Source organism: Chinchilla lanigera, unplaced genomic scaffold, assembly GCF_000276665.1.
Source record: "Chinchilla lanigera isolate Chin_1 unplaced genomic scaffold, ChiLan1.0 scaffold00006, whole genome shotgun sequence".
Classification (NCBI taxonomy): Eukaryota; Metazoa; Chordata; class Mammalia; order Rodentia; family Chinchillidae; genus Chinchilla; species Chinchilla lanigera.
The window spans coordinates 36,490,053-36,516,235 of record NW_004955407.1 but is presented as its reverse complement, the minus strand read 5'-3'; the positions used below and the strand labels follow the sequence as shown (position 1 = coordinate 36,516,235).

At 37.9% G+C, this 26,183-nt stretch overlaps 1 protein-coding gene across 5 annotated transcripts in view; it reads right to left on the bottom strand.

Annotated features, from left to right (window-relative positions):
- The window catches only part of Dyrk1a (dual-specificity tyrosine-(Y)-phosphorylation regulated kinase 1A), a gene marked incomplete at its 3' end in the record, with an annotated part of 132,313 nt that overhangs the window by 72,705 nt on the left and 33,425 nt on the right, over positions 1–26,183 (bottom strand). For 4 of the 5 annotated variants that reach the window (XM_005375749.2, XM_005375750.2, XM_005375747.2 and 1 more), the window contains 1 exon segment: positions 16,346–16,431. In XM_005375749.2, coding sequence (XP_005375806.2) covers positions 16,346–16,355 — 10 coding nt within the window. 5 annotated transcript variants of the gene reach the window in all.

Below are 26,183 nucleotides of genomic sequence, written 5' to 3'. Positions count from 1 at the left end.
TGTAAATGTCTCTAGAAACACTTATAGCATTTCTAAAATGCCCTGCATTAAAACTCAGCAGATTTTGAGACTCAAATTCTAATAAAAGGGTGTGCTGGTTCCATCTCTAAAGCAACCTGCTTTTCCCCGTAAGGAAAGGAAAGTCACTTTTCTACTATCTAATCTGTTCCTACCATTCATATCTATCCCCAAACTTCTTCCTAGGTTCTCTCTACTCAGGGATTCTGAATGGAAACCACTTAAAAATACAAGAAACCAAGAGTGAAAATATCAGCTACTTAAAGAATAAAACCTAAAAACTTTACCTCCCAAACTACCTTCCAAGAGTATTTATGAATAATCAATACCAGTCAGTTATCAGTAGGTCTCTCGGTTTCCTTCCCATATAGAAAGATACTTAAGGATAAGTGTTCAAATAAGAATGGCTCTGAATCATTCCCCATGTTATCACACACATTTACTAACCAAGGCTTAAGAAAAGCTTGAAAATCACTCTCTAACCCAAAGTATTTTATTTAATCCATTCCCTGAAACATTTGAGCCAGACTTTCAACATCACTTACCCTGTTTTTAAACTCTGTGAACTCTTATGAGTCTCCTAATTCTGAAGGACAAAGGCAAGAGAAGATATAAAAGGAGATAGTTTTAGTTAATTTCATTCCCACTTTACTCATGAATCTTTAGCATTTTGGTTAGGTCTCCCAGGTTCTTATCCCCCTCACACTGATAAAGCAATCTAAACTCAGCCTATCTTCCAATGGACAGCAGCCAAAGGGCATTTTCCATATACACAAGACTGTTTCTTGGCCCACCTGACAGACATTCCTCATATCACAAAATGTCCTGTCCCGGAATGGGGAAATACTAAAATCCTGGCACCCCTACTCTCCGCTGGAAACTAGAAAACAAGGAAACATCACCTGCCTGGTGACAGATGCTGTGTGATAAGGTATCTTCAATCTAAACGTTTAGTTTAGCATTGGTTCTCTTTAAAGCTACTTAAAATTGTGGAGTAACTATCAGTAAGTGGCATTTTTTGAATCACAAATTAAACATTTAAAATTGGTTAATTCACCAAATTAGAATCTTTATTACATAAAATAATTCCTAGTAAAAGAAAATAAGTTGTCTAAGTATCTAACTTTTTTTTTTTTTTTTTTTTAAAGACAGGGCCTTGCTATGCAGTTCAGCATAGCCTTGAACTCATTTTGCAGCCCAGGCTGGCCTCAAACTTGTGGTGATCCTCCTGCCTCAGCCTCCCAAGTGCTGGGATTACAGGTGTGTGCCACCACACTGGCAGTAATTAACTTTTTTAAAATACAGTATTCAGTACGCTTTGTCCCCTACATTGTAAGTAGAAATACATTTAAAATAACTGGCAACCTCATCTGCTCTAAATGAGCTCAAGATAGAGAAAATAGCCTCTATCTTCTCGACATAAAAGTCATTATTAGACCTCATGATATACTATCCAAGATTATCTCAAATGACAATACCATGATTTAAAGAGAAATACAATATAATTTTATAGTTTTAAAAAATAGCAAACAGACAAAAATATTTTCTATTTTAATTTGAAGTCATCTATTTTTGGAAAATTCTCACAGAATTATGGGTGACTCTTAGACAAGTTTTGAATAATTTCATTCTAAAACATGAGGCTGGCAAGACACTGTTTTTCTGGACACCTTTTCCAGTCGACTAAGTCCAGGAGGTGCTTATATTCTCCCAATTTAAGAGTAATCCTGACGCTTTCCCCTGTACTTCTAAATCTACTTACAAAGTACCTATAAAATGCTAAAGAGTGAGTTGTTCTTTAAATATGGATTATCAACTTCTCTACTAAAACTTTTATTTGGATAAAAATTATTATAATAGTATATTTCTAAAACAAAAATTCTTGCAAATTAATTTGGGGGTTAAAACCTTTTTTGTACTGTACTCACCAAGAAAATAACAGGGTTAATAGTATCATTGTTCATATCACAATCTGTACAAACTACATTAAGTATTTGCTTGTCAATTTTCATGTCATATACAAGTGGAAAGGTTTAACAAATTTAAAGGGTACATACATTTGCTTTAAAAAAGGAATATGAATATGAAAAAAAAAAAATCACATTTCTGAAGTAGCCTTCCTCACAGCAACTAAAACCCAGGAACAAGGAAAGGCCTCACGTCTGTCCACAGGCGATACAGGCAAAAGATGTGGACAGGCCAAGGACAGAGCAAAGCATGCATCTGAACGCAGAGCCCAATCCACAAGTCACAAAAGCAGAGTCTCAATTCAACTCTGAGTTGCATACTTCAGCTAGGCAGCAGCGGTAAATTTTTTAGGTCAAGAAGACTACCTAATTCTTAATGCATACCGCTAAAAACTCACTGGTAAGTAGAGATGCAAAGACAGGCACAACTGGAGTGGCACTTGAGAAAAGTCCTTTAAGACTAACAGTAAGAGTCAACAGCACACCCAGAAGCTCAAAAGGCAAATGGGAAGACTCCAGGAATTTAAAAACTTCCCCAAAAGACCCAGAGATGAAAGGCAGCACCAGCACACATGGGAAGTACCGTCTGGGTGGCAAAGGAACCCTCAAGGAGGACTGGGAAAGGCTGGTCCATGCCCTAGACAAGGCACGGACGCAAGGTCAGCCTCCCTGGGAGCTTTGAAGAGAGACAGACAGCAACGGTCAGCAGACTGAGTCCTGGTCTACGGCCAAGGAAATGCCTGTGAAGGGCCAGCTGTGGTGGCACATGCCTATAATCCCAGCACTTGGGAGGCTGAGGCAGGAGAAGCTCTGTGAGCTCAAGGCCAGCCTGCGTTACAGTAAGAAATGCCTGTGAAGTCACCGGTCCACACTGCTGGAAAGGTCCTCCTCAATCTGAGGATGAAAATAAGGAACTCGTCCTCCTAAGGCCCCAACTCACATCGCTAAACTGAAACCCGTACATCACAAGCCTTACCCACAAACACTGTATCTCCACCTGAGAGGGGAAACACACATGACGAGTGAGGAGGCTCTGGCTCTGTACATGAGGCAATGGGTTCACAGGTTTGTTTTTTGTTTTTTTTTTTTTTTTACGGTACTGGGGATTGAACTCAGGACCTTGCGCTTGCCGGGGAGGCGCTGTGCCGCTGAGCTAAATCCCCAGCCCTTCACAGGTACTTATTAAAAAATACTCTATAAAAACAATCCCGCATCTGAGTTCTTTAAAATCTCCAATGAAAGCTGAGCCCCTATCATGCAATTAAATTATTCTTTAAGCCATACTGCACTATACCTCAGTCCCAGTGTTAACACTTCTCCTACGACTGGACATAATTTACTGACATATAACTACCACTCCCTCTCCATGTCCTGATACAATGTCTGTTTCTCCAGTAAATTTAGTCTTCAAGTTTCAGGAGATTTTAAAGAAAAAAAAAATGGCATTCAATTATAGTTCTTTAAAAAGTATGTAAGTGTATATAGCTTTATGTAAAAGCAACGAGTGTTAAAGGATATGAGATGGAAATACAGAGTATTAAAGGTCTTATCCCGTATCTTTGGAAATCAAGCAAAGTGGTCTAAAACCAATGGGTCAAAAAAGACAGGTCCAAACCTGTTCAAAAAAATTTTATAATCAACAAAAAACTTTAAAGGAAGTAAGAGAACTTGGCAGGAAAAGGAGTAGCATACTGAGCTATTTATTTGGTTGTATCTTTCTGGAAGGATAGTTAATAGTTTTTTAAATGATAAAACAGAGCTATAAATATATTGCTGTGCTAAAAGTGATGAACATAATCAAGAAAATAATTTTAAATTTGAACTAATTAAAAGGGATTATCTCCGACAGAAGTGGGAATAAGAAAAAGAAAAACTCACGTTTCATTCTTTACTTCCACAATGGATTAAATTTTACTAACATGTGCATGTAAACTGAATTACTAATGCTTAATATAATAAAGATACAAATCTGAATTTAGCATCTCAGCTAAGCATGACCTGAAAAATATGGCCAGTAGGAAGAAAAGATAGTGGCGTTAATGTCACAGAACAGCAAGTACTAAATTCAACAATTTTTTTTTTCACTTTCCTAACTATACCAGGCAGATCTGGGTCTGTACTGGTGAGATGGAATACACGTCAGTCACTCCCACTCTGTCCCACACACCCCTCTCAGTAAGCAGCTTCCTCTGAGAAGGCAGGGAAATATGGAGTGCCTCTGGATGCACAACGCTCCTGGGCACTTGCAGAAACATGTTTGTCCTAGTGCCCAATTATGCTGAGGTTTCAGCACTGCATTAGAATCCACCTCAGACTGAGGGACTATTTCAGGTACACACTGAATGCCTGGAACACATTCTTAGCCAATCACTGGAATCTCAGCTCCAGGCAGTCCCTGGGACATCCTGGCCACTTCCTGAGTGTGCCGGGGCCTGGCTCTCACTCCTCTCCCTTCAGCCACATCTATCCCATCTCTTGCGCTCCTCCTCCCCAGGGAGGCCAGTCCCCCTGGAGCCCTGCTCCACAGCCTCCCTAGAACTCGCCACTACTTTGCCTTTTTGCTCCATGGGCCCGCAGGGCTGCACCGTGCACTGCGTTCTGTCTCGCTGTGCTCGCGCCAGCTGAGCTCCTGCATCTCGAGACTCGGAGGGTCTTCCATTCAGCAGGCTGGGGTGGAGATGTGTGTGACAGGGACCCCTTCTGACGCGCAAGTCTCAGTGACTCCTTTCCTGTCCCGAGCTTCCAACTCAAGGGGAAGGATGGTGCACAGCGCCCAAATGAACACATAAACACCTGTGCTAAGGCCGCAGAGTACTAATGGCTCTGAAGCAAAAAGCATCACTACACAGGAAGTGACAGGGGAGAAAGGGAGAAAAGAAGAGTGAGCACTTAGAGCAAGTACTGCTCCTACATTCCTAATGATCTGTCTCGTCACCACAGCTCTGTGAACTAGGTGTCACTGTAGAGAAGAGAAGCTGAGGCTGGAGTAGTTAGGAGGACACACAGCTGTCACGCAGAGCTTGGCCGCACACACTCCCAGCCAGCGTGCAAACTCTTTAGTGGCCTGGCCGCAACTGTGGAGCTCTGGCGGAAGTCCTGGCAATGACTGCAGTGTCCTGAATCCATGGCATCATGGCCGTGTCTCAGGAGGGTCTGCTATCTGGCTATGTACTGCTGCATGAGAAACCCCTAACTCAAGAGCTCTAAAGCAAAGGGCAGTGTTTACGGTGAGGACAGGGCGTGGCGGGGACAATCACTTCTCTTCCTGTAAGAGCTGAGGTTACTTGCAGGCTGAGAGGGCTGAAAGCTGATGCTGGCAGGTGGTGGGACCTTTGCTGGGGCTGTGCAGACATACACATGTGGTTTTCCCCTGCGGCCTCTTGGCTGCTCAAAACATGGAGGTAAGATCCCAAGGGTGAACATCAAAACAGACAGATACAGAGGCACAGGGAAATACAAACAAGGGGAAGAGAGAATTAGGGAAAAGCAGAATCACCGAGTTTTAGAAGTTCTGCAGCACCTATCTCTAGCACTTTTTTTTGGTACCAATACTGAACTCAGGACCTTGCACTCACTTGCCAGGCAGGAACTTGTGCTGCTGAGCCATATCCCAGCCTTTTTTTTTTTTAAGCACCTATCTCTTCTACAACATTGTGTTCATCTGAAAGTCACGAAGCCTGCCCACATTTTAAGCAAGGGACTTACACTCCACCTTTACTGGTGGACAGGTGTATGTCCAGTTCCCCAACTCTCCTGTAGCTTTTGTGAGGTACGTTTTGAAACAAATTCCTTTCAACTGTATTTTACGGATGGGGGTTTATAAAAAATGGAAGTGAATTTATTTCTAACATAGATCTATTAAAGTATGAATCTCTATGCTTAGCAGAAAACAAAATTAAAGTAGGAGGTATTCAAGTCTGAACCAAACTAAAGAGACATTAGTAAGTAGCCACATGTCAACTACCAGAAGAAAAAGGAGAAGGATAAAATCCTACATTACACCTCTTGAGGACATGACCTATACTATCTAAACTTTAAGTAATGATAACTTTTTGCATCATGTTTCTCAGCTTTGGTTTTCCCTTTTTGAAAAGAATTCTACCTCCTAAGCAAAACCAAAATTTATTTAAAACTTTTTAAGCAATGGCCAAATCTATCCATTTTCTAAAAATACAAAAAACAAACCCCCTCAAATTATTCCTAGAAACAAAAGAGTATTTTATTTCACTTGAATCAACAATTCAAATCATTGTCAGTAACATACAACCTTCATAATTCCTATCTGCCTACTGAAGAACACACGCTCTCTTTCTAAAGCAGAGATTACTTCCACAGACTTTCCAGAGTCATTAACACTGATAAGCTTATTGCATCTTATCAGAACCAAGGAGTATTTATGAAGGTTCAGTAAGCCCTTTAAAAGGGAAAATGTATTACACAAAATAAGAGGTCCCCATAGCCAACAGGTTGTCATGGCTTTACTTTCATTTTTTTAACAGATATGAAAATCTCGTATGTTCCAGGCATTACTATAAAACTATTTTTTTCATACAAAAACTTAACACGGTACTATGAACAAAATTAAGACAAATGTAAACTGAAAATGTAAGCAAGTAAAACGCAGTAAGTGACAAAGCATGTTACAAGAATAAGGCCTAGCCAGGCACGGTGGCATGTGCCTATAATTCCAGCACTCGGGAGGCTGAGGCAGGAGGATGGCTGAGAATTGAGGTCAGCCTGGGCTATATAGTAAGTTCAAGGCCAGCCTGAATTACAGAGCAGGGCTGGGAATACAGCTCAGCAGCATAGCGCCTGCCTGAACTACAAAGCAAAACCCGTCTCAGAAAAAAAAAAAAAAAAAAAAAAAAAAAAAAGGAGGAGGAGGAAGAGGAGGAAAAGAGGAAAAGGAGAAGAAAAGGGGAAGATAGAAGAAAAGGAGGGGGAGGAGGAGGAAGAGAAAGACGAGGAGAAAAACAGGGCCCTGCTCCTGGATTTGTATCCTGCACAATCTTACTACCTATATGCCCTGGGCAACATAACTAACCCCTGGCCATACTGATCATGGTACCTATCTCAGAGTCATCACCAAAAGAAAACAAATTGTGCACATAAATAACTCAGAATAACCACTGGCCTATACTATGGTTTCAACGAGGAACTACACGCACACAAAGTAAAAGGCAAAACACACACCAAAAACTTGCAATGATATTCTCTGAATTAATGTTAGGATCACTGGTATGCTGTTGTTTTGTTTTTTTAAACAGAAGTTCTACCAGAACTTGAGTCATTTTTTTCATGAAAAACCCTAAATGAGATTCTGGTAACTATAATTCATTTTAAAATAAGACATGCGAAGCAGCTAAGTTATGGTATATAAATGTTTCAAGGAATTTTTATATGCACATGTACCTGATTAAAAAGGTAATGGATGAGTAAGAAAATCTCCCTGACCTTAAACAGAAAAAAAAAAATCTACAAATACATTGTGTTTTGTTTAACAGAGACAGAGAGAACTTAAGCATTTCTGATACCTATAATAAATCTGCATGAGTCCAACATTCTACTATATTCACATAAAAATAAATGTTATAGAAGCAATTCAAATGCATCAGTATAAAAAAAGTTAACTTTACAGCTAATTTGGTTCTCAGAAGCCATTCATCTCAGTCATGTTCTGATCCCAATCATGTTTTTTCCTGTTCTTCAGACTGTTTATAAATAAATTCAAAACCCAAACCATAGGCCATAAAGTAGTGCCAGATAAATAGAAAAAAACAGCACAATTCCAATGCCTAATGAATAAAACAGCCTCTAAATTTTATTTTTAAATTTATCTTAACTGGTTCATAAAAACATTTTAAAATGTGTATTTACTGGGTAACACAAATTTTTAAAATGACAGGATTCATTTATGTAAATCTGGCAGTAGAGGTACACATTAATTAACTTGAAAAGGCATACCAGTTTTTCAAGTAAATGGGAAATTTAGAAAAATACAAAGTCCAAACTTACATAAATAGTATGTTAACAACAGGTAGGGGAGAAAAGTGATTAAACAGTAATAAAAATATGCACTGTACAATACACATATTACTTGCCATTACCATTATTCTGATTATTATTATGTCTCCCATGAAGAAACTGAGCATTAAAGATTCATGTTTTTGTTCTCACCTTTATATTTAAAATGTCTTCAGTACCAGGAGTGGTGGCACATGCCTGTAATCCCAGCGCTCGGGAGGCTGAGGCAGGAGGATCACTGAGTTCGAGACCAGCCTGGACTACAAAGTGAGCTCAGGCCAGCCTGAACTGCATAGCAAGACCCTGTCTCAAGAAGACCAAAAAAAGTGTCTTCTGTTACAGCTTAGGTCTGCAACGTCCCCAATAAGTCTCAAGAGGTGGGGCTTTTAGAAGGTCACTAGATCATGGGGCACCGGAGCTGACTTGCTGTGAGGGGTGGGGCCTAGTTGGAGCGCAGCCATTGGGGCATGACCTGGGTGAAGACTACATCTCCTTGCCTGGCTCCTCCCTTCTCTCTGCTCCCAGGCCCCTGACCTGAGCTTTTCTCCACAGGAAGCCTTTCTACCATGCAGTTTCTCCATCTGAACCTGTGGGCCCTGGGCAGAAACGTCTGAAAACATGAGCTAAAATAAACCTCTCCTCCTTTATGTTGTGGGTGTCAAGTACTCTGCCCCACAGACAAGAAACTGAGACATCTTCACATCATACCTCAAATCCTTTTTATTTTCTCACCTCCCTCCAACTCCTATTATGTGTCTAAGAGTAGTTAAGTACAACCTCTTGATTCCCCTACTTAACACTGAAATTCAGTTAGTAACCTTTTCCCTCCTTTCCCCAAGGATCTGATTTGAGCTAATATCCTTTTACTCCAGTCAACAACCATAAAGCCAGATGCAACCTCATTTTATTATATATACTGTATCTTCATTTTTATTGCAGAGAATGCATTCATTACATACCAAACTTGTTCACAGCCATCAGTAAGTCTAAGCTCCACAAGTGTCTGTTTGACATCTGTGCAGTCTTTCTTTTTGCCTAAGTTTATTCTCTAGGATTCTTTAAGAAATGATCGTAGAAGCACATGGTCCTGAGTTCGATTCCCGGTACCAAAAAAAAAGAAGAAGAAGAAGAAATGATCATAGAAACAACAGTTACACAAATTCTCACTCCCAGGGGCTGGGAATTTAGCTCAGGGGCACAGCGCCTGCCTGGGAAGCACAAGGTCATGAGTTCGATTCCCAGTACCGGAAAAAAACAAACAAAAAAAAACAAAAACAAAAAAAAAAAAATTCTCACTCCTTAACATTTCCCTCACTGTCTTTCAGTTCAGCTGGGTATAAAATTTTTGGCTGTCATTTGTTGTCCTTGGTGTATATCCAATGTTATTCAACTGCTTCTAACATGAATAAACTACTACGACCAAAATCAGATCATAATATAGTATCCTACTTAGTAAGAATTTTGGGTTCTTTTGCCTAGATAAGAATAATATCTTTAAAATCCAGTAATTTTTAATAGAATGTGACTACGTTAGTCACTTTTGGATTACTTCATCCAGTTACGCACTGTGCCTATTCCAAACATAATGGTGAATCTTTTTAATTTCAGGAAACTTTCTTGAAATTATAATTGTTATGTTAGGTTTTGTTACTTTTGTTCTTCAGAGACTCACTTTATAATGAAACTTCTTTGTCTTTAGTAACTGTCACTTTTCTATGGAATGCTTCATTTTTCTTTTTTTCCTGTTAATACTTTTTTCTTCATCTGTTTATGTGAAGAAATGTTTTATTGTGGCGTTTAGTTATGTTTCATTTTTAAGTAATTTCTTTCCTTTATTTCTCATTCCCAAATTAGCACATGTCTAAGTCTTCCTTATTCAGTTTTAGATTGCTCTTTCATACTTGTATGATTCTCTAAAGTTCTCTGGATATGTTATGAAACGCTTGTTTTGTGGACATTTCTTCTGGCATGCTTTCACTATCTATAATAATATTCTTCTCCTTACTCCTCTTTTCTTATTAAAAAAAAAAAAACTATGGAGCATTCAACTATGATCCTTGCCTATTGCTCATTTTAATGTAAAATAGACTCCATAAAAACTGCAGCAGCTTTTCAGCAATAACTGTCCTCTTTTGTTTTCATGAAGAATACTAAAATACAGATTCCTGAGTATGATCTCCTCTGTGTTTCTTCCCCCACTTTTACCTGATCTTTTTCCTCTGTGCTCATCACCTCTACCTTGTTTACTCTGGATTCTACGCCCAGCAGTGTCTCCCTAGTGCAGGGAGTTAGTTAGCCAGGAAAGCACCTTCAACATCAGTTTTCAGAATTCACAAACTAGCTCTAATCCTTCAAAACTTAATGTGTACTGTGGCCATCTCCCGACACCTTTTCCACTTTAAGTTCTCAAACTTCCCTACCACACTTTCCAGGAAGTCCTTGTGACTAGCTTAGGGATGTGTTCTCTGGCCCATCACATACTAGGCTGCTTCCTTCTGCACAAGTGCTGATACCACACAGATCTTATAACCACAAGTTATTTCCTATTATCCATTTGTATTTGCATTTATGGGGATCTGTTTGCCTAGTCTTATGCAGGTGGTCCATGAGTTTTTGGGTTTACCAATCTAGCTGCTCTGTTCTTAGAGGAAACTGAGGCAACTGAAAAAGAAACCCCTAAGCCGGGCATGATGGCACACACCTGAAATCACAGCATGTGGGAGGCTAAGACAGGAGGATTGTTGCAAGTTCGAGACCAGCCTGGGCTACAAAGTGAGCTCAAGGCTAGCCTGTCTCAAAACACCAAAAAAAAAAAAAAAGAGAGAGAGAGAAAGAAAGAGAAAAGAAACCCTGCCCTAATTTTCCTAAAACTCACTCTTTTCAAAATAAACTTTAAGTATCCCTAAAATCTAAGCCAGTGAAGGTAAATCTATTTGCTTCCACCTAGATCTTGAATTTTAAGCACTAAGAACTTCAAGGTTATAACACAGCTAACCTCAGGTTTCTTTCATCTTTCCTAAAAATACCAAATCTGCTCACATAATGATATAATCATTAACTGCTTCTCATTAGAAATTTGAAACTTTTAAGTAAAAACATGAAACACAGAAAGAAATGGAATCCCATCACTCACAAGGCTGAGGCAGTAGGATCACCATGAGTTCCAGGCCAGCCTGGGCTGCACAGTGAACTCAAGGCCCAGCCTGGACTACACAGTGAGACCTTGTCATGAAGGAAGGAAGGGAGGGAGGAGGGGAGGGGAGGGGAGGGGAGGGAAGGGAAGGGAAGGGAAGGGAGGAGAGGGACGGAGGGAGAGAGAGAGACAAAGGGAGGAAGACAGAGAGAGAGACAGAGAGAGGGGAAGAGGGGAGGGAGAGAGGGAGCATGAACTCTAAAATCCACTTAAAGAAATCTACATACTACATGTAAGCAAACATGCAAATGCCATAAAAACATTAAATAAGAACCATTTACTAGGGGCAAAAAAATCCTAGGAGAGTATCTTCTAAACTTCTAGAAAAAGAGTGTTGTTTCTTTGTAATTCATGCATAGCTGAACATCTTGAAATTCAGTCCTGTCTCCGGCCACACCATCCTGAACACGCCCGATCTCATCTGAAACTCTGTCCCTCCACTATCACTTATATTTTTTTCAAAAGAGAAGATTCTTCTTTTTATGTATTGAATTTTATTTTCAAAGGCAATAATCAATGCTGACAAAAATATGATACATTTTATAGTGAGATGAGTAAAAGCTGGTACATAACCAAACAGCCTCTGTATGAAAAAAACCTTAAAATTTTTCAAGCCCTATGACCCAAGTTATACTCCTAAGGCTGGGGATACAGCTCAGGGCACAATGCCTGCCTGCCAAGCATGAGGTCATGAGTCCAATTACTCGTACCACACACACAAAAAAAAATTACACTTCTAGGAATGAATTAAAAGAAATCTTATTTATAGCCACAAAATATTTATATAGATATTAGAAATTTAAAAGTGAAAAGAAAAAAAATTTTAATTAATGTCTAGGAATTAGATACCTAACTTCCCTAGGAAATGATCATATATAAAAAGGCTCAAATCAGGACATTTTAAAATGTCTAAACTGGGCATGGTAGCACACACCTGTAATCCCAGCACTCCGAAGACTGAGGCAAGACAATGACCACAAGTTCAAGACCAGCCTCATCCACACAGTGAGTTCAAGGGCAGCCTGAACTACACAGCAAGACCCTGTCTCAAGCCCCCACATCCTCCCCCAAAACTGTCTAGTGTAACTCATTCTCAAAAACCATTAATAGTTCTCAATGCTCTGAATCTGATCCAAGTTCACAGTGACAAAAGATCACAACTTATGTAGGGGAATGTTTACAATATAATGCTAGTCAATAAGTGTGTCCAACAGATCTACCCAAGCTCACCATCCCAAGCCTCCATTCAAAAGGACCTCAACTAACTCAAACAGGCACAGGTCGGGGGGGAAATATCTCACCCTGGGACTTTAGCTAAGTTTCCTTCAATTAATTTACATGCTTACGAATTTTCAGATATTTCAGTGATCATACATTACTTAGTAAACAAGGAGAAAAGGTAAAAAAGCCAATATAAATCTATTGGACTTGTCATTTACTAAGAACAAAAATTCACTGAATCAATAATGAAAACAATGGAGAAGAACTTGAAAAAAGGTTAACACATTTAAGAAAAGACCACACACACAGGAGCACATGAAGAACAATTCCAAAAGAAGGCAAACAGGAAAGACGCACCAATATAAATATCAAATATACACATTCCAATTCTCCCAACGTACCCCAGATGCAATGGAGCTGAAGACACTGCGTCTCTTTCATTTACAGATTTGATTTCTAATTGTTCTGTAATGAAAACTGCAATTTCTGTGATCATTGGAATCTAACTATTCCGTAATGGATATGCTATATTTCTTGATGATTGAAAGTATGAAAATTCATTTTTTTATCATAATTCATTTTAAAATCATTTAATCTAAATATCAGATGATCATAAATGATGTGAACCACACTGTGAAATAATTTCTAAGGTCACTTATCCTAAAGTTACAGTTGCTCTACACAAGTGAGGGTGAATTTTCTGGGGTTGGGCGCCCAAACTGCAACCCAAAACCCACTTATTTATCGCAAAGTACCAACACTCAATTAAACCTGAGTGCTGAGGTTTTAGTTTAGAAAAAGTAACTCACACGTTAACATCTTTCATCCTAAAAAGAACACACACACCATAGGTTCACCACAACTGCTTTAAACTACTCCAAGTTTTAAAGTGACTTGTATGTTACTACAGGTAAAAAGCCCATTTCACAAAAATAAAGAGTAGTATCAACTACTATATCAAACAGATTTTCCCTACTAATGTTCCATGGGATGTTAATGGCATGGATCAAAAATAAAAGGAAAAGGTAGTGACTTAAATAAAAGGAGTAGGTTTCTTCACAGAAGAGCCTCTGCGCTCATGAGCATGTAATCTCTGAGGCAGCAACTTTCTCCAAATCTATCTCAAGAGTGACTCTACACTCAAATAAACCAAATCTGGTTATTCCTCCGTTCCCAGGAAGACAGTGTGCACGCGTGGGATGGTGCTGTATCGCTAAGGATCAAGGGGATTAAATTGAAAGGCAGAAGTCCACGTGGGGAAGACAGCCAGGATGCAGTTACTTAAGTTTGGAACTCAAGAAAGAAACGGGACACAAAGAATCTTAAAAAGAACAGGCCTACGTATGGCAGCTGAAACCATTCTTGAGTATCTTACTGCCCAAAAGGTTTTCTATTTTTACTCCAGATGCCATTAATTCAAGAGTTACATCTTTACAATGTATCACAAACGTTCACTGAACCACCTGTTTACATATCCACCTGTCCCTCCAGATGAATTGTGCTTCTTGCTCCCTACAAGCAGGGATCCTTGCAGGCACAGCACCTATTACAGTACTATATTTGCAATAAAGAAAATGCTAACCAAATAAATGTTTGCTTCCAAGTCACTCTCCTTTAAAAAATCAAAAGAAAACCCAAATTTACCTTATTCATGTTCTAACTACATTTTAAAATATGCAAAGAAAAACACCTCGAGTTTAACAAGCACAAGAAAGCTTATTCATATATGTAGTAGAGATACACTAAACTGTGTCTTTGCCTTGGTGTTCAGTAAGTCTTCTTTCCCCACTTTTACCAAAGTATAATTGGGAAATAAACATCTTACATATTTAAGGTATACAACACAATATGTCTATATAATGTGAAATGATTAAGCTAATTAATGTATCACCTCCCCTGGTTAACATAGAAATTTATTAAACTTTGACTGTGGAAGGTCCTGAACCAATGCCTATTTCAATGTCCTTTCCATCATCCTTGAACCTACATTTCCACCACTGAAATGGTATGAAAAAGTAAGTTGCCATCGTATTTAACCAACATGACAAAAGCCAGCACCATCAACCATGGCTGCTGGAGAAACAAAGCCTGGGGAAAACAAAGTATCCACTTTCAAGTATGCATAAACATTCTAGAAAACTCTCAGAAAAATTCCTTATGGGCTTTTATGTATCATAATTCTGTCAGCTAAAATAAATGTGCACAAAGTAATATAACAGCAAAGCGCTGTACTAATGATAATTATAAAAGCTGTTAATTTTATATTCAAAAACAATTATTAACTTTCAACCTGTTACAAAGGGAAATACACTAACAGGCAATAAATGTATTAGAGTAAATTAGATCTTCTGTCTTGGTTTTTTTTTCTTTGTAAGGCAATAAAATGTCGTTATCTTTTACAATGCCTACTAAGAGATTGGATTATATCACAAATCTAAACCATAGAATTTTTACTGTTTTTTAGCATTCATAAAGCAAACGTAGGTAACTTTTACAAACTGTATTTACTTTTTTTTTTATAATTCCATTACAGTCACAAGTCTTTCAAGAAAAACAGGTATTTGGGGGTCTCTCATACCTTATGAATATAAAAAGCAACTTTGCCCCCTCAAAATCTTATTCATAAGAGAAAAATTCCAAAGTCAGTAATATTCACCAACAAAGCCATGAGGCATTAAAATAATACTTTGTTCCTCTACTGATTTCCATTCAAAGTATGCATCCACTTGGTACAGCCAATGTGCACTGTGAGACCCAAGGAGCAATTTGGAAGCTGACACTGCTGAGGAACTAGCCATATATCAAATGGTCAAACTTAAATATCCAACAATTAGAAATGTTCAGAAATCTCTTTTAGAAGTTTCTCTATACTCGTTTACTTTTATATGACAGTGTATTCAGCATCAGATTGATTTTAATAACGAGCCACTAAGCCAGAACGTGTTCCCAGCATATTTATAATGAAGACACACCTACACACCTGTGTGAGAGATGCATTACAGAAATGAATCTGTAGTCGCACTGATTTACAGCAGAATTACCATTAGCCTTACAAATGGTGAGTCCCTCGTAAACATACTGTTTAGGCTACAATTTATAATCTAGGAATACTACTTGCAAGCAACTTCTTCATACAAAATGGAATATCCAAAGTATTACATTTTAAAATACCACAGTATAGTAAAAACCAATTATATTTTTCTTTTAGAAAGTCCCAATCAATAAAAACCAAATCACAAACCCGCTATACCAATAACAATTAGATACTTAATCAAGATTTGTATGTTCAAAAGTTAGTAACACTTTACATATTAGCTACACTGTGTTTTCACAAGTTTGAACAAAGCCACATTTAGAGTAGCCTCCATTGTGCCATATACAAATAAGATCATCTCAATTAGTCATAAAGCAATCAAAAACATTCTTTAAAAAATTCCTTTATATTGCTTTTCTGTATAAATGCAAATGACACAGATGAAAGGGAAGGTAGGAGAGAAACAGATGCAGGGAAGGACAGAATAATAAAAAAACAAATCACAAATCACATTTTTAAAGAAATCATACATATGATATGAGTGTTATATCCATAATTATCAGAGTATTATCTAAAATATACTATAATTATCTACTCCCATAAAAGATCTGCTACATTTTAATAGGGACCTAGGGGAGACATATTCAAGTATAAAAGCTAATATTGTACTTTTTAGGTACTAATAATTACTATGCTTTATTTGCATTAACACCACTACAACGGTGTACTGAGTCCAAAAGTCAAGTTCAACAAATCTCCCAACTATTTACTGATCTACATAATTTCCCCAACTAACTACTGCTTCTCAGAAATCTCCCCATTCAAAATATACCATCAGTTCCCACATTCTCTTAGCCATAGTTTACTGTATTTCAAAACTTGAGTCACCTGTATGCATCGTCTTCTTTCAAGTCTCATATCATCCTGATGGGGTGGGGGAAGGGAGGGAAGAGTCCAGCAGCAAAACTATAACACTGTGTGAAGAAAAACAGATTATGATAAGAGATAATGATTAAGACAATTACCCCTAGTTGAGGAATATCTAATGTAACTACAAACCCCAAACATACAGATAACATTACTTTAAATTTGTAAAATTAGTTTACTAACATTTACACTTTCTCGAATAATTTCCTTTAGGCTTCATTAATCAAAATCAACTACATATAAAATGAACTGTCAGGGAAAGCAAAACCAGTTTTAAAATGTGCCTACTACCAATGAAAATGTGCTATTTTTAGTAATCAAATAATTGGAATATTCCACTGTACGATTTATGGGAGGGGTCTACATTTTGTAATTTTTATCGACACAAATTACTATGAATGTGAATTCACTTTTCATAATCACTATCAAAGCAGAGATAATAGAAGTTACTTCACAAGAAAAACATTTCAACCTATTGTTTTCCATTAAATTTAGAGTCACATGCCAGGTGTGTGACTTTAATCCCAGCACTTGGGAGGCAGAGGCAGGAAAATCCTTAAGAGTTTGAGACCAGCCTGGGCTACAAAGTGAGCTTAAGGCCAGCCTGAACTGCATGGCAAGACCCTGTCTCAAAAAGACAAAAAATAATAATGATAATAAAAAATAAATAAATAAATTTAGAGTCACTTCCCACAACTGTTCCCTTAAGCCCCCATGTCCTTGGCTCTCCAAGTGTCTTCTCTATTTTATTGCAGTCCTCTTACAGTGACCTATCCCTACTATTGCTTCCTCTGGCACTTATGACTGACAGCAAATTCCATGACTGGTAAAAAATGAACACAATTACCAACTCAGATTACGTAAAGAAACAAAATGAAGCACATGCTTAAAAAAAAAAAATCTAACTTACGAGATGAGTGAAAATTTTTATTCTTAAATTGATACTATAAAATTAAATGAGTATTCCAAATGGAACAATGTTGCTTGTGTTGGTCAAATTCCCAGGCTAGCTAAAAGAAACCTACTAACCCCAAAAGATACTACTTATCATATGCATTGAGGACCCTGCGAAAGAAATGCAGGAACTAGTCCAATGCCACAAGTTTTAAAAGTTTCCTTTGCACACTTCTAAATGCTTATAATTCCCTATACTTAATGTATCCCAATTATCCTACATAATAATCATTTTCTCTCATTTGTTCAACTCTCCTAAATACCATGCAAAGCTCTTATTGCCTCTGTATAGTTCATTTCAGGTAAGTTATAGGAAATCAAGTTGACTGAACTAATTCCCTTCAATACAGGTATTTAAAATTTCCAACAGGTATGCTAATTACGCCCAAATGAACTTATTGGTAGAATTCCAAACAGTGAAGGAAAGAAGAGGAAAAACACCTACTCAGGTGGTTGGGGAGTGGGGTGGTCCATACATAAACAAGTATATCAAACTCCAAATATTGATTTACTTATTTCTCCTTTTATTTTAAACTCTGGGTTCTTTAAAAGCTCCAACTTTATACTCCGAAGTAGTTGCAACCAGAGATATTTCACTAGAGGAGAAATTCAGGGATAGGGGATTAAGCGTGTTAATTGTTTTGAAATTAGGAACTGCCGCCTGTGTCTGAAATCACTGCCTTTAATCCAGATTCAGTCCAAAGAACTATCCAGTTCAGACACTGCTATAATACCATCAAATAATACTCTAGTCAACTGCTCTACCCACTTGTGAAGATACATGTATTTATCAGAATGTTTATTTCTAAAAATAACACAATCACCAAGAATCAATTTTCGCTCCAAAGCCATAGTTTTCTTTTTAAAAAAATATTTTAAAATTTTTTAATTCCCTAAAAAATGATCAGTCTATTTCTGGCACAGGCATGAGGAAAGAAAATACAAACTCTGTCTCTTGCTACGATTGATTGATTTATATCACATTCTTCACCTATAAAATGTTACAACACTTTGCCAACTTGAATAATTTCATCAGAAATGGATGGTATTAGTAAGAAAAAAAGTTTATAAGAAAGCAGAATCAAATAAAATAGCACAGTTCTTAACTTTAATAAGTTACTAAAGTGTAATACAAATAATAGATACCCTGTCTTTAATTCAAATTAAGTAAACTATTTTGCTGTACTTTATCTTCAGTGAATGTTTTTATATATGACATTTATAATGATTTGCACAGGTTTATACAGACCTTCAACCCATCAACTTATTTATTCTCTTGTATTTTGAGTTCCTGAAAGAACCCAAACCCCAGAATTTTTCAGGAATCTAACTCCCACTACTACAGACTACTTGCTATATAAAGTAGATACATGTACGAGGAAATTTCTACATCTGGAGACCTAAGTCACACAGGCTCATTTCTAGCCCAGCTCTCTCCACAGTTTGAGGCCCACATTTCAGATCTCAGTGAACCGACCTTGCACGTCCCAGTTATTTTTCAGGGTACTTTATATTTTACTTTCATTTACTTAATCTTCATAATCACATAAAACAGGTACCACTATCGTTCTTATTTTTGCAAGAAACTGAGGTCCCAAAAAATCAAGTCACCCCAAAGCCACACATGACTAATGGCAGAGGTAAGATGCAAACCCGAGCAATCTGACTCCACAGCCACTGCTCAATCCCTATGCCAAAGTACATTTACCAATTCCCTAGTTCCCCAATTCAAAATGAATGAATGAATGAATGAATGAATGAATGACAAAATTCTCTTTCCTGAACTCTCCATCTTGGCTAATGTGTGACACCATCAGCCCAATATCCTGAGCTAAATTACTAGTCATCTAGGATGCTTTCTTTATCCTTACCCTACCCACATACAATCCACAAATTCTTATAGATTTTACCTCAGAAAGATCTTTTCCTTATCTTTCCATTTCTACAGATCTTATCTTGGTAAACTGGACCTAACGTTCACGTCTTCATTCTTTATAGCCCATTCACATCAGAACTGTATATGCCCCTTAAAAAGAATCATGCCACCATTCCAACCCAATTACATGTAATTATGTTATTCAAAAGCTAGAACCACTGAGCAATGAGTCTTTATGCCACTGAAAATTTAAAACTTCAAAGCAAAAAAGATGAGAAAACTTAAAACTTCAAATTTTCCTCCCATGATTTTCATTTAGAAGATATTATATTATGATTATATTTGCATCACCATTTTAATAAGTGCATGGTACTCCACTGCCCAGATGTAAACATATTTTAAGCAAACACCCAATGGAAGGTAACTGGCTTGTCCCCATTGATTCACTACCACGAATTTTAAACCTTGCATCGCTAACGGGTTTAGAGCAACACGAACAAAACACAAAGAGTCATCAAGATTTTTTAAAATCTCTTCTACTGATGTGCTTGCTTACAGATAATACTTTATACCACCTACACATAATGTGCTCAAACTATCTATACTGAAATTGTTTTCAGATCGAACACTATTTCACTATGTAGTTCAGGCTGGGCTTGATCTCGTTTTGTAGCCTAGGCTGGCATCGAGCTTGAGATCCTCTTGTCTTAGCCTTCCAAGTGCTAGGATTACAGGAATGCACCACCATGCCCAGCTTTTTTTTTGTCTGACTTTTCTATATGAGGTGATCTTTATAAAGTATGACAGATACACATACAGACTTTTATATATAAAATATTATATATAATTAATTTACATTAGTGTATGCATACATATACTTAGTTGGTTATATGTACTTATATATGTATACAATTATATATAATTTGTAAACCACTGCTTTTAATTACCTTTGTACTTTAGAAATACAGAAAATAACAAGGCCCAGGAATAACCCAAAACACACACTCTCATTAACAGCTTATATTTCCAACAAACCCACTACAGGGAGTAATAAAATGAGTTTAGTTTTACTTATTTTCCTTGCTATATTTTTGTGAAGAGAAAATCTTTGCTATGGAGAAATGTCACTTCCTGAAAAAAAAATCCTAAATTTTGTGCTTCTGTATTTCAAGACACTTATTATCTTTCAAATTGGATGTCCATGTCTCTTACTTCTAGCCCTAACCTCAGATGTTGCCTCCTGCTCTACCCTGACCACCCAAAGATTTGGGGGTGCAAGGAATTAAACCCAGGAGTACTGACCTCCATCCCCACTTCACCCCTACTTTCCTTTAATTGTGAGACACAGTCTAACTGCCCAGGCTGGCCTAGGATTTGCAATGTTCCTCCTTCAGCCTCCCAAGTAGCTGGGACTAGAGGCATGCGCCACCGCAAGAAGCGTCTAGACTGTCTCTCTCCTGTCCGCTTGCCATCTCATCCAACAAGCTGCTGGACAGCTGCCTACTCTGCCGCATTACTACCTGGGCGTACTGTGCCTAAAGCGTCCCCAGTCTAATCGTCCTTCTCTACTCCTACCACTGCCACTCCCAAGGCGACCGCGCTAGAAACTACGGGCTTCTTTATCTCCTCTAAATGATTTTACTGAATCCTATCAATCTGAAAAAATGCCTCATAACTTTTTATTCTTCTCCATGCCCACTCTACTCTCTGTTCCAGGTCTGTATTTCACTAGAGCTACAACAAATGGCCTCTCTGATGGCCTGATGGTGTGCCAGAAACAAAGGCAGAGGCTCCCAAACTAGATCCAAACTATACTCCAAAATCCCGATTCAGGAAGCCCAGACAAAGGATTCAAAAATTTGTTTTTGAGACTTTCCAGGTGTTTCCAAACAGGCAACTCTGGGAGCTACTATGCTTAGTGACACCTTACCCCTTGTCCTATTTTATCCTGCACATAAATGTCACCTCTCTCTTCCTGAAATACATGGCTTCCAACCTGGATTTAACTCCTCTACAACGTAGGAACACTCAGTCAAATCTCACTCAAAAGTTCAACATGGCATCCCATAAAATGCATTTAATCATCTTCTGCATTAACCCCAAGTCATGTAAGCCCTACCTAAAATTTGTCCCTTCCTTACCTGACACCTGCCCATCTTCAAGACCACTTCAAATGTTCTCATCCAATTTGAAGTCACTCTACCTTCCCTACTAATTTGCATTTAATTATGTACCATTATGATTTTGTTACCTATCTTATATACTCACTCTACTGATAATATCTACTGTTAGGTGAGAGGGACTATTAGGTCTCATATTCACGTTAGCTCAGAAATGTTCAATGAGAAGACTGGCATAGTGGAATAGCAACAATAAAAAGATTTATTCAAGGGCTGGGCATGATGGCACACACCTGTAATTTCAGCACTTCCAAGGCTGAGGCAAGAGGATTACCTCGAGTTCGAGGCCAGTCTGGACTATATAGCAAGACCCTGTCTCAAAAAAACAAAACAGAACAAAACAAAACAAAATCCAAAGACTTATATAGAAAAAGCAAGTTTTATAAAGCTGTATGCAGATCTAGGGTATTTTTTGAAAAAAGGAAATAAAAAAGTTATAGACAGGTGTGGCAACACAAATTTGTAATCCCAGCTTTTAGGAGGCTGAGCCAGGAGGGCTGCTGCAAGTTCGAGGCCAGCCTAGGCTACAAGTGAGTTCAAGGCCAGTCTGAACCGCATAGCAAGACCTGCCTCAAAAAGAAGAAAAAGGTCATATACAGAACAAGTATAAAGTACATACAAAGTATAAATAACAGTTACCTCTGGAAAGAGGAACTATAAGAAACTTCTTACCCTTTGTATTTTCTAAATTTTCCTACACATGAACATGTACTTCATGATGAAATAGAATCTTAAACCTAGAGTCATCATGATCCTTAAAAACTTTCACCCTGAATTTTCTCTGTTTTTTGGGGGGAGGGTTGGTATCAGGAATCAAACTCACGACCTCACACTTGCCAGGCAGGCACTGTGCCGCTGAGCTAAATCCCCAGCCCCACCCTGAATTTTCTTGATCAACAAAATTTGTAAAACTAACTAGCATGGTGCTCATCAGTAATCAGACTCTCATAATCCTAACACATATGGCTTGTTATTAACATTTAAACCAGGTGTTGTGGCGCACGCCTGTAATCTCGGCCGTTATGAGGCTGAGGCAGGAGGATCATTCCAAGTTAGAGGCCAGCCTAGGCTACATAAGTAAGTTCAAGGCCAGCCTGAACTGCATAGTGAGACCCTGTCTCAAAGAGACCAAAAAAAAAAAAAAAATTTTAAGCATCAACATCTCCACACCTTTGCTTCAATTCCACTGGCTTCACTAAAGTGAATATTCAACTTCTTAGACTTCATTCACAACCCTGCAAACCAATTACTACACTGGCATGCTAGTCCTCTAGCTCTACAGGGGTGGTTTCTTCTTTTTGGGGGGAGGGCTATCATTTCAGTCAAAATGATAAACCTTAATAGAGTACAACTGTTTATTACTTTCCATATTACCAAGAGACCCAGAGTAGGTTAAAGAACTAGAGTTAGTATTAATATTAAAGTAAATCTTAGAAAATAAAGGCCCAGAAAATTCTTTTAAATACCCTATGGGCCATCTCTGTCCTTAAGAAAAATGAAATTCTAAATATGGTGAAAATTTATATATTTTAGAGAATAACTCATATGATAAAATTACTCTTTTAATTTTAAACCCTTAGTTACAAATTATAATCCTAAATTCCTCTCTACCAACTTAAATTCATGCTGGTTTTTCCTAGACTCTGAAAAATAAAAGAACAAATACAAAACTGCTATACATAGCCTTAAAAAGCACTTTCCAGAGGCACAGACCTACTTCTCCGCCTCCAAAACTGAACTTTTAACAAATCTCCGCAAATTTTTCTAGCTTAAATCTCACATTTTATTTTTCAATTTATGATCTCCAAATGTACATACAGTACAAACATGAATGTTGGCAACTGTAACTATTCCTACAGAGTTTTCTTCATTAAAATCTTACTTTTAGGAAACCATTTCATGCTGGAAAATACAGAAGTATGTTATTAGAAATAAAAAGACCCAACAAAAAAGCCATTATGATATAGATGTACACCCGACATGAGAAACTACTGTGAAACATATCATTTAAATTCTTATAACCACAGCACAGGAGGAGGAAAGTCACACATGAGAAAGGGGCTCTCACCTTTTTCTTAATTTTTTTGATATGTCTAGGTTACTCGGTTTATATGTCAATTGTTGCAAATCTCAAAAAAACAAAACCCACAGATAAACCTGCACAGTTCAAATTTGCACTGTTCAAAGGTCAAGTGCACTGCTGTAGCTTATATTACTCTTATCTCTGCTTCTCTCTTACTACAGGCTCTCCCCCAGTCTCTGGCAGAGCCACAATGGACAAAGTCCCATTCCCCAAACACCACTGATTTGCTCAGGCTATTCCCCGAGTCTCCCTTGTCCACACCTCTGCCTGTCAGCTCCACACTCAAGTCCAAAGCCAATGCTTTCCAGCACACTCTCCTGCTACTGACCCTACTGCCTAACCTGCCTGCTGCAGCGGTACCTGCATCATGACTGCCCCCAAGGCCCCCACCCCCAGTTCATCTCACCTTCCAGAAGCAGAGCTCCATGGCCACAGCTGACTGCCAGTAAAGGACCGAAAGCAAATCATAATCACCAAACCAACATCTAACTTGAGTCACTGTTGAAGCAAGTAAGTGAGCTAAGATTTTTAAGTATTTAAGATGAGTTAACAAGCACAGGTGATACCTGCAATCTAAAAGTGGAATGAATGAGCATGAGTGATGGCGAACCTCTCAGAGCTTTCAATGACATAAACAGCCCACTGTAGCATGAGTGCTGTAGATTCACTATTAATGCTTATTAGCTCTGTAACAACTCAGTGCAAACAGCACAAGAGCTAATAATTTACATAAGGGAACTGTTACATGAGCTTAAAAAATTTATACAATTATCTACTCTATATAAACAACTATAACTAGATAAAGGTTGGAAATATTTTTTTCCTTTTAAATAGAAAACACCTTTTTAGAGAGTATTTTATATGTAGTATTACTAATTTAAAACTATTAGAAAATCAAATGAATGAAATACTAGTAACTGCTGAAGCAGGAGACTGAGATATGAGAGCTCATTATATTACTCTCTATTTTTGTGTATGTTTTAAGTTCATTATTAAAAGGTTTTAAAAAATAAAAGTGGAAAAGCTGGGCATGGTGGTGCACACCTGTAATCCCAGTATTCGAGGTGAGGCAGGAGGATAGCTATGAGTTCGAGCCCAGCCTGGGCTACAAAGAGAGCTCAGGGACAGCCTGAACTGCACAGGAAGACCCTGTCTCAAAAGGACCAAAAAAAAAAAAAAAGTGGAGTAGATGAAAGTGTTAGAAGTACAGCAATTATCAAACTATAAAATAAGTGAACTAGGGGGCTGGGGATTCAGCTCAGCAGCAAAAAGCGCCTGCCTGGCAAGCGCAAGGTCGTGAGTTCGGTTCCGGGTACCGGAGAAAAACCAAAAAAAAAAAAAAAAAAAGCTCAGCAGCAAAAAGCGCCTGCCTGGCAAGCGCAAGGTCGTGAGTTCGGTTCCGGGTACCGGAGAAAAACCAAAAAAAAAAAAAAAAAAAGTAAGTGAACTAATGGACAAAAGCAACAAACTAAAAGAAACTTTAAAATTCAGTGATATTTTATAATGAGGTTTATCAACACTCCATGACTAAGGAAAATCTTGTCAGCTGTTCTTTTTGGTCTTTTGCATCTGTTTTGGGAAAGGGGAAAACATGAAATACTGGGTTTGGTTTTGTTTGGTTTGCTTCTGGTTTTCGTTTTTTGAGACAGAGTTTCACTATGTAGTTCAGACTGGCCTTGAACTCATAATGTTGCTTCAACTGGCCTCAAACTGACAGTGATCTTCCTGCCTCAGCCTTAGCCTTAGCCTTTCCCAGTGCTGGGATTATAGATGTGTGCTACCACACCTGGCTGAAATGCTGCTTTTAAGTAACTCACTAATAAAAATTTATCTATGTAAGTTTTGGTTCCTAAAACATTTTTTAGAATCACTCATGCATTAACAAATGCACAGCTGTGATGCGGAAACTTGGGGAGCTGAAGCAAACAGCCTTTTGGATGTCATCAACTAGCTTCAAGGGGGATCAATACAGCTCAGACTTCCCAGTGCCAAAGTCCACCACAGAGAGAAACTGCATTACTGAGTCAGCAGACAATTTTCTGGCCACTCTTAAAGAAAAAAACTGCACATTCTAATAAGTTCCCTCAAAATTTATTTTATTTTCATTACCTAAAGTCACATTTGTTTTTTGTTTTTTCTTCAGATTTTCTCTTATACAGAAGAGCACACTCTTTATATCCAATACAAATTATTAACAACGAATTTATTATCCGATGTAGACCACAGCAACTTAAATTTCATTTAATACAAATCCATCCTTTGCCAGATGTGGATAGAAACTAAGGTCTAGAACGGTGGTGTTGCTTACTTATGAAAGAAACACAAATGAAAAGACATGCTTATTACACCAGTGATTCAAAGTATCATTTTAACTAATAAGTGAAATTACTGTACAATGCCACACAGATCTGTAAATATGTGTATAAGTACATGACCACTTACATGTAAATAAAATGCACAGGAAAATGTCTAGAAAGATAACAGCAAAATTTTATGAGCAGTATTTCTGGTTAGAGCAAAGGGACTGGCAGGTAATGGTGTGAGAAGAGGAGAGAGAAGAAAAACCACACACACATACACAGGGTGGTCAAAAACTACAATCAGTGTTTCAGGGTTTTTTAAAATTTATTACAGTGAAAGACACATTGCCATTAATTCCTTTCAAAATGTACTCCCTCCCTTTGAACACACCTGTCCCACCATCCT